The following is a 15241-nucleotide window of genomic DNA, read 5'->3' as shown; positions in this document are numbered from 1 at the left end:
TCTCACATGTGCACAGCTGAACCCACTAGAAGAATAATAGTCTTACATCAAAAAAATGTAAGGTTTCTCTCAAGTAAACATGGTTTTTGTGTTTACATTAGTTAGCAAGTGCAGATGGGTACTGATGAAAATTCCTACTTTGATGGGAATTCTACATGAGCACAGTAAGAAATCATTCCGACTTGGACAGATGGCAATTTAAATAAGCAGGGCAAACAGCTATGAGAAGGAATAGAAATTCAGAGTTCCCAGAGTGATTTTCTCAAGCAGTTAACAGTAGTTGACCAAGGAATACAACCAGAAGCCCAGATCAGTATCCTAACCAGTAGATTACATTGTCTCTCGATTCTCAACTGCAATCAATATCATGAACTGTAATCAGAATAGGGGAATTTACACAAAGTAGTGAAAGAAGCAAGCCTCTACATTCCTAAGTACACAAACATCAGATTTCTTTGCAAAATATCTCAAATAATGCCCATGACACTAATGTCACAGCTCCTGTTTCTAAAGCCATGAACAGACTAGTGAAGTATGCATGGCTGAGGGAGAGAGATAGTATAAGCAGAAAGATGATCGTTTTAAACAACCATTCCGAAGTCGCAAAACAGCTTTGTTCCTAAAGGAAATCAGAGATCAAATGTAATGCTTTGCCGAGGCTTTGTCCCATATAAAAAATTCTACATTCTAAAAACATCCACATTCTACATTTCACCACTTGACCGTCAGGATTGAGATGTGTCATCAAAGACATACAGGGTAAATTTGCATAGTATCTGATGTAAATCATCAATGTTAGTTTGACATGGCAGTAACCTTTATTTTCCAGCTATTAGTATTTCAATTAGAAGACTTAAAGAAAGGAAAATGATTAAGCAGGTAGTTCCATTCAGGTACAATCAGAAGAAACTGAGTTAATAATTTAGTCTTTTAACCAATAAGCAACAATTACATTTTTAGAGGAGTTTAGATATCCAAGACAGAGGCTGAGACAGCTTTCCCTAACTGCTTTTATGTGTTGTCTAGTGCTTACTACTAGCAAACTACTTCTTAAGAGAACCTATGAAGACGCTGATTCAAAACAGAGTCTTGTAATTTCTAAAACTATCTGGGATGTTCAAATTATATACACAAGTGGATTTTAGGGTAAGCTAGGAAAGATGTACTGGTTGGGAAAATTACAGTGAGCTGCTTTATAGGAAATTCTGGTTAGCCAGAAGTGGATCTGCTTAACAGATCAAACTGTAAATCTTCTCCAAAGTTTTAGAAGCTCTATGGCCATCTGCCCAGTTTTAAAGATTTGTCCTCTGGTTTTGTCTAATTTCTCACCTAGAAAATATCATGGGATGTAAGGTTCACTTATCAGATGCTTGACCAATGGAATAGCTGGATCCTCAATATCCTGAGATGTGTCACACTACTGAGGGGCACTTACAGGAAAAATATACAGGAGACATGTTAGCATGGTAATAGGAAAAATACAAAAGTGCATCAAAACAGGAAGTCCTCTTAAATAAAAAAGACTGCAACACTAAATTGAATTCTGCACCTTATAGTGTCATGGCTATCATGTGGTATCATCTTCAGTCTAAGGGAATCTAAGGATTCTGGTTAATTATTTGTAACATTTTTATCGCTGCTAGTTTTAATGAAAAGTTTTTTAGAAAAGGTTTGTCTCACATACATGATGAAATTACAGTAATTTTTTCCATTGGGGTAGTTGAAATCAGTTTTCTCTCTGGGATAGTATCAAGAGAGGTGTTGTCATTCTGTTTTAAATATGAGACTGCTCTATATTTTCATAAGACAGGGGATCAAGGATCATATCTACATGAAGAATGTAGTATGCCTTTGGTTGTGGCACCTCTGAACAGCCACCACGTCTGAGTTTCCTCTCAACTCTCCTCTTTCATTTTTGACCCATAATCTTTGTTTCCCATAATGTTTTTATCTCCACTGGTAGAGGGGTAGAAAGTTGTTACAAAAACTCTATGTACTTTTCTGAAGCCTTTCTAAACAAAGCAAGTCCCTATGGTTTAAAGATCAAGATAAAATCCACAAAGTAGTTTTTATCAGGAGGCTGAATGAACATGTTGAGTTTAGCGTGTTCAGAATGAAAAATATCCTTGTCACAGTAAGGTTTTTTCAGATTCCCATTTGAAACCAGTGAAAAAGTTTTTAACATCAATGATAAGACATAAATAATAAGACATAATTCTTCCAACTGCTAGTTATCAGCTGGATTCATAGTTCTGATGGAAAACTCACATTTGAAATCAAAGAGAGTCTCTCTTTAGTGGCTAGCCTGTATTATATTGCTAGCCTCCACCATTATCTGATCATTATTATTATAGAATTTGAATATATTTTGATATATTGATAATATTTTAATTAATTTTTGCACTTAAACTTGGTAAATAAGAAATAGATTAATATAGTTTTTACTTAAGAGTAGCCCAATATATTCTGACTGAAAATATAGATCTCAGGGCTTTTAGGAAGCGTTTTTATCACCTTGTTAAATTCCTGCATAACTAGACTGCAGATTTCCCCCAATAATTCCACCATCAAGTCCAAAAATTCATGGTTGAACTAGAGCATGTCTTTTCAACATGCATCTAGTCATGATTCAATGCCTCCAAGTAATGGAGAATTTACAGCACACTTTATAGTAAACTGTTCCAATGGTTCATTACTCTCACTCCACCTTATTTCCAGCTCCAAATTTTGCTAAACTCAGCTTCTAACAACTGATCCTTATTATTTTTTCAAGATTAAAGAGCCATCTGCAATCAAATGTATAGAAGTCTAAAAACAAAACCCTTCAAAATTAAAACCAGCCCAAAACCTTCATATTTTGTGGAATGTCAGTGGATTTAGCAGAATTCTCTTGGTTATCAACAAGAGAGTTTGTGTAATTTATTCTATTACAGTAACGGACACAACAAGTTCTTTTGAGGTGCACAGGCATGGCTTAAAGCCCACTGAAATGAATTCAAATTTCTCCCTGTGTTCAGCAGGATTTGCATTATGCTTGAAGAAGGAACATAAAATTGCATAGCCAAATATACTCTGGAGTAAGAATGTCTCTTACAAATAATATAATATGAAAACACTTTAAAAGGTGTGCCCAGTGTGCTAATCTCATGGCATGACACTTCCTAGTTAAAAAGATAAAAAGGAATCAGTTTCAACAAAATAAATGGGGTGAAAGATGTGCAAATGTGGAGTCTAATACATTTTTACTTGAATGTTAAAAACTTCAAATTAGGTAAAGAGAGCAGAGGAAGGGAAGGACACTTCTGTACCTCAAGAACAATTTAATTTCCATTTCTATGGGTGTGTGTAACAATGGCCTTGATTGTAACAGTAAGGGTGAAGGATTCAGTACAGAGATTTGGTTAGCTGCTGCTTTTACTTAGTGTTCATGACTGTGGAGTTTATTTCTGTGAGAAACTAAAGTGAATGATGTCTTCTTAAATTCAAAAAATGTTACATCATCAAAAAAATAGCAAAATCAAGAGGCCACCTTTGTGTTCCTCCTCAGCTAAACTCAGTTGGAGCCTAAGTTTTGATTTTACTACACATTTTAGAATCAAATAGTTGGAATTTTTATGGAAGAATCTGTGTTGTTTTGAAAGCAGAAGCCTGAAATGCTTAGACACCTGCTACTCAAACGTGAGCACCTAGAGAGAGCAGAAGAGAAAAAACATGCTTTTTCCCCCTTTGCTTGAAAAAAGGATGCAAAACAAGACAAAGGAAGGACTATAGTAGCATATTTTCTTTCCTGCTTTGGACATCAACAGTTTCTAGTCAGCAGTATGTATCTCAGATCCTCACCTGTTTGTTCCTAGCTTTCTGCATTCCGGATCCTTTCCCTTGCAACCTCTGCAGTCACTATAGTGTGAACACTACCAGATGACTGACTTGACCAATAGGGTTTTCATGCAATCCAAATTTAGCCAACAGATCAACTCCACTTTGGAACAACTAATAAAGTTCTGAAATTAGCACATTTTTTCAATTCAGGAGTGTCTTGGTAGGCTAGATGAATTGCCATCATCCTCTCCTGGCATTCTCTGTCCCAGAGCAAGTACTCTTCAGAAAACTATGGTTCATATGTGTGCATACTTTAGCAGCCATAAAAAGACAAAATAGGGAGGAAAAAAAAGCAGAGGCAACTCCTGTGCAGGACACAGGAAGTCACATCCTTGTTCTCCTAGTCTAGCACAAATTTGAAGAAATGTTAACCCCCTTGAACCATTGAGAACTGCCACAATAACCCATATTATTCTCCAGTAACTGCACTAACAGTAGTGGCACTCCATGGTCCATCAGGGTAGGAACAAGCCCTCAGGAAGCCTTCTGTCCATCTGACCTGGACCTGAACAGCTATGAGCAAGCCCATTTCAATTGTAAAAAAAAGCTACAAAGTGAAGCAAAGCTATATTTTATGTCGGCATTTATTTCAGCCTTTCTGGAGCCTATCTGTGCTACAGCAATGTGTGCCATGGTAAATAGTGGTCAAAAGAGATCAATTAAGCTTTGGGGCTTTACACCTCCACCAGACCTCAATGGCCCCTAGTTTTATTGCCTGCTCTCTGTCATTATTTGTGTGTGAGATAATAAAGCAAAAGTCTTCCTTGGGGAAACATATTGTAATCAGTTTCAGAGGTTTGAATATAACAGGAGCCAGTCTGAATTTCACAGTTTTTTTACAAGGCAAATTCAAAATCCCTTCAGTGGTTTGCAAAACATTCACGTACCTTTAGTTAAAAATAAGAAATACACAAACGGATATGTGTCACCCACACATACAGTCCTTTGGCACTTAAGTGACATTTGTGTGTATTAGAGACTAGCACAATTGCATTTTCACCTACAACTTAACAAATGAGAAAGTGGTTTCTGTCTGTGTCAGGCCAGAATCCGTTATAAAAGAAAGTAATAATCCTGTTTCATCCTCTCAGATCTTCTTAAATACATAGGCGTAAATTTTAAAGTCCACATACATTGTTTTCTTCTGTTTTACTGTATAATAACCCAGATGGCTTATAGGACAGCGTTACAGTTATTTGCTTGAATGTTAATACCAGGAAAACTCACTGAAGATCAAGTTAAGAACAGACTTACATATTTGTCACAATGCTACTCGGAATTTAAATAAAAATAGAAACGACAGTATTATAATAATGCATGACAGCTGTAATGTACTTTAGATATTCTACCCTTTAATTCTTAAAAATGCTTTACCAATGTGTGAAGTAAATTTGACAAACTGTTGAATGATCATTAAAATCTGTCGTGAACTCTGCCTTAAAATGATCTCCAACATTTTTTCTCCTTTCTGTTTTAGAGGACACCTGTTTTTCTTTTAGATGATGATATTTGTTCTACAATAATAATAAATTGAAGGGTGCTCCTGAAAAAACAAGGGGATTTTTCAGGTGAAGCACTGTTAGCAACAGAAATTATTTTTCCTGTCCTCTCTCCTTAAGTTCTACAGAGAACTCTTATTCATGGGTATGCTTTTCCCCTCTTCCTTCATTTCAAAGGTATTTTGCTAGGGAAGGAGTATATCCTAAAACAGAATTGCAGTTTTGCCTATTGCAATGCAGTGCAGTTTCTCGATGTATTTCTCTTTTTTTTTATGCTTAATGAAAAGTAATTTTCTTCAAACTTACAAGACAGAGTTCTGTTGTATAAATGGTACTTTACACAAAACGGTGGAAAGTACAGGCAAGATTAATTTTCTCCCTTTCCTTTGCCATACTTTGTCATCAGCTGAAATAAATTTAAGTTAAACAGGAAAAATACTCTGAGAAAAACAAAAAGAGGTTTTTGTTGCCTTACAATGTTTAAGATCTGTTCTCTGGAATAATGCAGCAAACATCAATGGTAAAGGATTAGTGTATTGAAATAAAAGAATCCTGAGATCAGGCATAAATCTATCACAGCTGTGAAAGTGGAAAAATGTGACCACTCAGCATTGCTCTCCCAGGAAAAGACACAGTGGTTTTAAAAATAAATCGTGTTTTTGCTAAGGCAAGGTGGTCATCATTATCACAGGCTGAATCATCAAAAGGGCAAAGGCTACTGGAAACTTTCAAGGGATGCAGCTATTCAGGATTACCATCAGTGAGTAAAAAGTCCCATTTCAGAGTAACCGGCACCTGGTGCTTCAGCCAAATTCATGTCCTGAGCACATCCCTCAGCAGTGAAGTGCAGATGAAACTCATGTGCAGAAAGGCAAGCAGTCATCTTCAGTGTGTGTGGCACTGAACAGAAAATGTTTTGAAAGTTTTTCATTTTTTGTTTTCCCCTCCTCAAGAGCCTGCCCCAATAAATTGACATTGTGGGGCATCTGAAGTGGGCAGATGAGGAAGTTCTTTGGAGAAAAGATGTCTCCTAAAACATAGATGAGTCTTCTTAGTCGTGTTCTGACTTTGTTTTATTATTCTTATTTCCTCTGGAAAAGTTCACTATCCTGTCATTTTGTTGTAATAAAATAATTTCACCCTTCTGAGATCTTATTTCCTTTCTCTGCTTAATCCCAGGATTTTTGTAGAGTCTCGAAAACCTCTGAATCAGAAGTTTCCTAACCCAAACTGGGGAGTGCATTTAAGCTTCTTATTAAAAAAAAAAAAAAAGTTTTTGGTTTGTTGGGGTTTTTTTTCAATAACACATTTCAACATACAGCTTTCATTCCAGCCATAGCAACCCAGCCCAAACTGAATGGGAGACTCACCATCAGCCTGAACAGAGATGATCTGAAGAATGAAGAAGACAGATCCTACACCCTGGAGAAAGGTGAGAGAGGATCTCTGAGAGCCTAGAGCCATTGCCCTGTTTGCAAAGCCCTCAGCCGCAGGCGGTTGGCTGCCGAGGCGTTTTCTCTCTCCTCCTCTGCACTTTCGCAGCGGGGTCTGCGGTGATGATTTCAAGGAGCACTTTCCCTCGGCAGGATCCTGCGTCTTGGGCTTGCACTGAAGGCGGGAGGGGTGGAAAAAGAAAGAGGGAGGGAGAGAGGATTCCTTGGCTTGGCTAGTGTGAAGGGGAGGGGAAGGTGGGGGGGAGATGTCCAGCCAGCTGGGGCTGGGGAGAGGCTTTATCCAGTCCCGACTGCAGGGCAGTGCACACGGAGAGCCGGTGTGAAAAGTCACATTATCCTGCCGGTAAATACCTAATGGATCACGGTGGAAGAAATGTAAAAGCCAGGAGAGAGAGAAAAGGGGGGAGGAACGACAAGCGACGAGGAGAAGAAACCCCTGGATGAGAGGAGAAGGGCAGCTAGGTAGCTGGCACTGGCACGTGGTGAGTTTGTGGGCTTAGCTGTGCATCTCCAGAGGGACGCGTGCAGACGCGGGGAGTGTTTTCTTCTCTCCAACGTGAAATCAGCCAGCAGTGCCTTGCTGAGGTCAGTGGCTGCTGCAGAGAGAGTGATGGTCTTCAGGTAAAGGCTGAGGAAAAGTGCCAAATGGCGTGGAACCCTGCCGGCCAAGCCTCCCTGAAGATCAGCATCAGGATGAGTTAATCCTGCTATTTCAGATTCCAGCTTCGGGACAGGTATGAGGAACTGAAGGTTGAAGCAGGGATCTGTCAGCTAGTCTTCTCCAGCACTCTTGGTCCAGATGAATGGTGCTGGTCAGCTTGGAACACTCTGAAAGCAGCTGATGAAGGGAATTTCCAGTTCCCACTAGCACTTACAGCACTGACATCTGTCCCTTATTCTCATTTGACTTATATCTGTCCCAACACAAGTCAAAAGAATTCCCCACAATAAGAGGAAACATACTGGTGTTGATGCCAGGATTTATTTCGCTAAATATATAAACGGAATAGTTTTGTGTTGCTGTTGGAACTCAGCAGGGCTCAGAAATGTTGTTTTCATATTCCCATCCTATTTTGCTTTTATTTCAGCTTCTTAAAATTTTTCCCTTAGAAATTTGAAGCTGGGCAAAAATGCTCAGTCTGTCTAGAGACTGAGCCACCAGGAACAGAGGCTGTGGTGTCCTACAAGGCAAGGTGCTGGCAGGCAGTTGTAGGCATCTTCTGAAAATTATGAATCTGCTTAATGTTGTTTTCCGTCTGACTGAGATGACTCAAGCTCAGGAACTCCTGTATATGATATTCAAGGAACCAAGTAACACCATAGTACTGGAAGCTTTAAAAATACCTACATTTGATGAATTTGAGCAGATAACACTGATCTGTTGACTTTTAAAGAAGTCTTCCTCCTTTTTGTGCCCATATCTAGCATGTGAATGTACACGCTGAAAACTTGCTTTGAATTTTCTGTTTATCCTGACAATAGGGATGGCAGCAGCTTATTATTGCATTGCCTTACCAGCCTAACTTGTAAGGAATACCTCCAAAATTAGAAGGATGGGAAGTTTCTTCCTCACTTAATCTTTAACATAGGATGGTTGGCATAACAGAACCACAAAACTGCATTTCATTTCAATGGAAACTCTATGCTCTGTACAACAGGTATTAACACACAAAGCGACAGAAAGGGAAACAGAAAATTGTGACATTTGTTGAGTTTATGTTTCTTTTACATGGTATAGCTAATGGCATAAAATGCAGTTTTAACCCTCTGATGCTCCAATAGTTCTACCTACTCCTATTCTAAAAATTAGAGGACACAAAAATATGAGAATGTGTTGAATCTATACACTTCTAGTGAGCCAGCAAAGAGATTCCACGAAACTGAGTAAGCAATTACAGCAAGACACACAAACATTAACAGAAACCTAACATGACCACAGCAATTGCTCCAGATTTCCCTGACACTTGTCATAGGGATGATGACTTTGTTGGCCCTTTACTGTTCTCATGAGTTTGACCAAAGCAGTTGGAGGAGAGGACAGTATCTTCCGGTTTTCCATCTGAAATTCCAAAGGTCTGTTGGATTAGTTTTGCTATAATTGGCTCATTTCCTTTTGTTGATATATGTAAAGGCATGTTGCCACTCTGGCTCCTGTCTTGGAAAATCTCAGCTTGTGTTCTTGAGTAGAACATCTTACTGATTTTAAAGAATTACAAAAGACTATAATATCTGTTCCTTTTTGAAAGCATAAACAATTCATAGAATGACCTGGTTTCTTCTTGCCATCCCATCTCAACTGTAAAGAAAGTCTGTAAATATGGAGAGGTAAGGACACTTACCAGTTATTAATTCCTGGAAGGTTAGTACTTCACTGCCAAACAGTTATGCTTCCAGTCTAATATTTCTATCGGCAAAAATTCCTGCTCCTAGTGTATTTTGGAAGATGTACATAAAACTGAGCAGAGTAGGTTTAATACTTAAATGATATGCATTGTTTTGGATTGAAATCGACATTAATCAAGAAAAAAATCCCACTTTTAAAACCAAATCCTTCTTCTTGAAACCAAAAACTCAAAACAAATCTGGAAGTTAAGACGGTTAGAAACGAATACAACCTCTTGCTCAGAAACAGGTATAAGCTTTTGCTCAAAACCTCTGGCATTCATAGCACCGCAGTAACACACCAGTCAGACTATTCAGTGTATGAAATACAATGTATTATTACAGATTACAAAAGATCAATTGTATGTGCGGCTTTACATAAATCATAAATCATGCCTTCCTTGGGATCAGTGAAGGTGCCAACTGGGATATTTTATAAAACAGTGCTTCCCTATGTGTGAGCTTTTATTTAGGGAGAAAAGCATGTGAAAGCACTGTGTTATAAAGTATGTAGATATACACATGAATGTACACACACAAAACACTTGTGTGCTGTGAAGCACACAATAATGGTTTGGACATCTAGTACCTGACACATTTTCATCTGGAATAATGTCATTCAAGTTAGAGTGGCTTTTTAATACTAAATAAAATATCTGAAAGAAATACAAGTGAACAAAGACACATTTGAAAACAGGAAAATGTGTATTTACAATAGAGATTATTGTATTTCATCTCTTCATATCTACTACCAGGAATATTTACTTTCTGTCATTGAAAATTTATGTACTATAAAGATTATAGATGTAAAGGCTCCAATTCTGCAAAGTCTAACACACACTCTTAAGCTTTTCCAAAATACGGACCTAGGATCCTAAGGTCTTGAGCAAAGAGACATTCAGAAACATTTGCTATCTCAAGCCAAACTGGGCAGATGTTGGCAGATTTGTTAAAGTGCTGCAGCTGGCAAAGAACTGATCTTTAAAGAATGATGGAAAGAAATAGGAAAGGTCACTTTTCATATCAGAATAAAGCACAATAGAAATAAAGTTTCTGTTCAGAAAAAGATACCTCTCTTTTCTATCACTAAAGCATAAGATTCTGTTCAACATGTTTCTCTGCAAAATGCAATAGCTTTATAGATGTTGACAGTCTGCATAATTTAGCTTGAAGAACTGAATTTAAATGGAATATAAGCTTTAGGTTTACTTATCATCCTAATTATTTTTTTTTTAAGAAAGAGATCCACATTAATATATGAGTGAGGTGGTGACTAAACTGCTCTAATCCGCATGATTATTAGAATTTATAATACAACCTGGAATTTCTGAAGTACTGTCTCAAGACGAAGTTGAAAGGGGATAAATACAGAAATAAGTGAGGCATACAGCTTGCTACGTGCCTTACACTGAGCTACAGTGTCTACATAAAATGATGGCATTACCGAATAACTCCGTAACTATTTGTGGTGATCCATGTCCAGGTGTGAGTTATCATATCCAAACATTCAGATATCAGTTGATATATATAAATGCCATGAAATAACTGATTTCTACAGGTCAGACATGCTGGCAACAGCTGTCCATAGAATGGTGAGAGCAGTGAAAACCAAAAGGACTTGGGTTGTGCAGCTTTGTAACACATCAACTTGAAAGTCTGCACAACCTCTTCAGTCTCTCTCTCCACATATAAATGGAGATAACCAACTTCACACACCATTCTGATATGCTTTTAGTAAATCAACAGAAGTTTCTTCATAGATACTTTTGTAGTATCATATCATCATCATGACAGACGGTTGCTTTCCTGAAGTCTATGACTTGTGCTTCTGCTAGAAACAAGAAAAAGAATTATGGCTTGGCTTCCCAAGGACCTGTAAAGGGATCTTAAATACCTGATAGATGATATAGCATTACATACAAGCACTGCAATGACTGACATCTCCTAAAGGATATGGAGACTGTGTGACCGAAAGGCAGGCAGGAAACCTTGGTAGTACTGTACACCTATTGTATGCACGGATAGTACACCTACTGTATACTGGGATCCAAACTTATTCTGCAGCTGTATCCAAGCTTCTAACCCCCAAAAAACCAACTGGAAAAGTGAGAGAAAAAAAGAGGGAGAGAAAGATTTCTTTGTTTGTAAAATGTGAATTATTAAGCAACAGTAACACAGACAAACATTTTTCAGTGTCTGGCAGTCTGCAACAGTCTACTAGCTGCAGGGAACTTTTTATTTTATTTATTCAGAGTATTTGCACCTAATTAAATGAAAAAGTAGAAATGTGCAGAACTACCTGAAAGTAATTCAGGGAGCTGACAAAAAAATAAAAATAAATTTAAAAAAAGTAAAAGGCATATACCCCACTTTGTGGGTGGTGGGTTGCACACAGGGATCTGTGTCATGGTGCTGCTGACCCTGAGAAAGATTGTGATTCTTACGCTTACATCATGTTATGTGGGGTCAGGTGTTGTCATGTGACAGGCCATGACCTTCATATAAATCATTGCCACGTAAACTGTAAAAATCACACTTCATTTCTTGGAGACTGAGCAGTCTCAAGAAAAGAATGAAGGTATCTGGCCACAAAACAGCAACCACAATATTAGTGATATAAAAATAATTAATTTTTTCCTCTTTTTTTTCTTTTTTTGTCAAACAGGACTAAAACAAACATCTGGCTGTTCTTGGTAGGTGTTATTTGGCTGGAGGTAGTGTGATAATTTTTACTTTCTTCTTTTTTAAAATCTTTTAATCTTTTTTTAAAATCTTTTTAATCTTTCTAGCAGCAGTCTAATGGGTGAAAATTATGTCGCAGCATAAAAAAGTACTCAAGTTTACCCAAAGAGTTTCTATTTGGTTTTTGTGGGCATCTGTAAAAGTAGGGGTAGAGACAGAATCTAATATTTTGCCTAGATTTCCATCTTCAGCCTGCAGACAAATCCCTCCCATTTCACTATTTCATCCTCTGTTTCTCGCACCCTCTAACCTTTACCAGCCGATGTCTTCAGTTAGACAGGAGAGAGTAATTGCATTCAAGGCTACCTGCACCTACCTAGTCTGTAGCTGCTGAATCCCTACCACTGTGGATATGTGGCATGGTATGAGCAAGCCACATGGGATTTGACTCATCTTCTCACAGTTCCAGGGCAACAACCAGAATAAAGACAGTCTCTTTCTGGGGTCCCACTTATGCTGGGAGTCTCCTCCAAAGCAGGGAGTCCACACCAGCACCTGTACCTACATCAGCAGGGTGCTGCACTGCATCACCTGTACACCCAGGGTCACTGTGAACCAACCAACAACAGCTGAACTTCAGCATTTATCACAGAACCTCACACCTTCTCCATCCACTCCCTCTTTGAGTCCCTCCAACCACTCATGAATCCCATTGCACGAAGACCCAGAAATGCTACAGGGCCAGTGACAGGAAGAATTTGGCCCCAGCAAATTTCTAAGGTGCCACCTCTCTAGCACACTGCACATGGCATGGAGTTACCTTCCTATGGCAGAACTGTGCTCCAGCATCTCAGCTTTGGTTTTCAAAGGGGCACATCTAGTCCTTCCTTTTGAAAACAGACCCTTGCAAATACAGGAGAAGGAGATGTGCAGAAAGCTGAAAACGGCATCTCTCAGAGCTACAAATGCTCCCAGCCAGGGCTGTGGGGAACATACAAAGCCATGGTTGTAGTGTTTGTCATGCTTCCAGCATAGCAATTAATTTGTCATTTATTTTACCAGTTGCTCATATTTCGACTTTTGTGTCTCAGTCTCCTTCTCCAGCTATTTTCTAGAAGTTAGTTAAACTGCATTCTAACCTATGTTCCCTGGACCTAAAGGCACCCTAATTTCTCATTAGGTGTTACCTCTGCCCTCTAGTGCTGTATGCGGCACAGGGAGTGGGTGTTGCGTCACAGAGCCATGGCTCTGACATAAAGTCCAGATGTGGTGTTCAAAACCTGAGTAGTCAAACGCTAAAAGGTCAAAAATTTACATATTGACTAAACTAACTCGACATTTTTTGCACCTCCTGGGAGTGGGCTACCAGGCTATTTGTAGTCTGTTTAAATAACAACAGATCTCTTAAATGCAGCCTGCCTAAACCCAAGCATTTTACATTACCAATTAGTTCAACTAAAATCTGTTTATTGCACGCTTACAGGCTCAGCCTGTGGCTCTGATCCACCCCACAGGTTCTCAGCTGCTGGGAATGTGACCAAGTGCTGCTTTGAGCAAAGGCAACTGAGGAAGTTCTTCACCTCAGTGCCTGGAGTTCAGGGTCATGGTGGAAGGAGCAGCTAAGGCAAAGGGAGCACAGAGCTGTACTGAATCAAAACGTTTTCATGGCAGGCTGTCACAGTAACCAGACATAGTATAGTCATAAAATGTAATTGAGTTTTGGTCTAGAGTCTTTGCAGTTTGCAAACCTTATGCAAGAACTTGTGATAGTGCTTTGCACTTAGACAGGAGTATTTTTAAGTAGAGTTTTATGCAAACTCTAAAGTGCTGTGTTTTTCTAATTCCACTTGTGGAAAAACGACATGGCTCAAACACGCTGTAGCAGTTAAGAGAAAGTTGCCATGTTTCCTAACTCAGCAGAACTGAGTAGAAGGAGTTGAAAGAATGGCTGTTGATATCAATATTTGAAATACCTTCCCTCCTTGCACAAGCCAAGCATGCTGATACTAAGGTGGCTGTAACTTTTTGATCAGACAATAAAGGAGAAGGGCAAATACTGAAGAAGCTTTGATTCTTTCTTGTCATAGATGGTCATTCTTATTTGGGAAGCAAATAATCTTTCCGATTCCCTAGTTTCCCTTCCTCCAGGTAGCATATAGAGCTTTCACACAAGGCCTCTTTCACACCTCTTCATGATCTCTCCAAGATATGCAGATACTTGAGGAGAGTGGAACTGAGCATCTGAAAATGTAAAGCTTCTGAGTAATATGTAAAGATTGTGAGAGCAGATCAGAAAAGCTCAGGCAGATGCAAATGGCACCAAGCAACCGTGGGAGTCTGGGGCACTGAACCATGGAGAAAAGAACAGGAAGAAAATTATCAAGGTCTTTAGCTCTCAGGTTGCGGAAAGCCTAATTCCTGTTTTCTCAATTCCCCCATCTCCATCTTTTCAGAAAATATGTTTATCAGATTCTTTTCAATCTCTTTCCTCCAACTCTTCAGCTTTTGAGTCTCATGCTGACACTTAGCTCTTCTGGTGGTGTGTGTGTGTGGGTACGGGGGGGTGGGGGGGGGGGGGGTAAGGGGCACGTGTATCAAATACCTGACCAACTTTCATCAACGGACTTCCCTGCCATCAGTTTTACAATGGTTAGGTTTCAGCATCTCGGGAACAACATCTTTCATCTTCTCCCTTTCATAGCATGCATTAGTTTGTGTCAAGGGCAAACAACATAATTTTTGTGCCAAAATCTGGTCTTAACAACCAGCCCCTTGAACTGGTCAGCTCTTGCAAATGGCTTTGAGTTGAATAATGTAAGGAACTGTAATTGATGTGTCCACAAATGCCACGCCACTAACATTGCAACCATTACTTTTTATTACCCACTACAAAAATAGTAGTGGATCATTATTAGCTAAAAACAAACAAACAAAACCCAGAAAATATAAATATGTTGTTATATTAAATTTAAACTGACACCAAAACATGCATTTTTAGCAGTGGAAGTAGCCAGGATATTTTTGATATTAAAATATTTATTTAAAAAAGAAAAGATGTATTCTCCCTCACTTGGTTAAAAGAAAAATAAATCAACACTGTGTGTCCTCAAAGAATTGATCATTTGAGCTCCATAAGTAGAAGGAATTTTATAATAACTCGGTATTCCTAGGCCAGTCCAGAGGTTGAATATTGCTGCTGAGGAGATGATTATTTTTTTCTTTTTTAACGTATAAATCACATATTTAATTTGCAAACAAAACTGAACCCTGCCCTGAAGTTGGGAACATCTGCAATTTGTAATTGTACAACGAAGCTGGGAGAAGGGAACCAAAACAGAAGCTTTT

The 15241-nt window shown here is 38.7% G+C and overlaps 1 protein-coding gene across 1 annotated transcript in view; it reads right to left on the bottom strand.

The window, feature by feature from the left end:
- SUSD5 (sushi domain containing 5) overlaps positions 1-6857 on the bottom strand; it is a 39923-nt gene extending 33066 nt beyond the window's left edge. The window contains exon 1 of the mRNA XM_027656029.1: positions 6749-6857. Coding sequence (XP_027511830.1) covers positions 6749-6842 — 94 coding nt within the window. The 5' untranslated portion in view covers positions 6843-6857. The remainder of the gene's footprint in view (positions 1-6748) is intronic.
- Between the last annotated feature and the right edge of the window lie 8384 nt (positions 6858-15241).

This window comes from Corapipo altera, unplaced genomic scaffold, assembly GCF_003945725.1.
Source record: "Corapipo altera isolate COAL_440 unplaced genomic scaffold, ASM394572v1 59, whole genome shotgun sequence".
NCBI lineage: Eukaryota > Metazoa > Chordata > Aves > Passeriformes > Pipridae > Corapipo > Corapipo altera.
The sequence above is the reverse complement of the archived record's forward strand: the minus strand, read 5'-3'. Positions and strand labels throughout refer to the sequence as shown.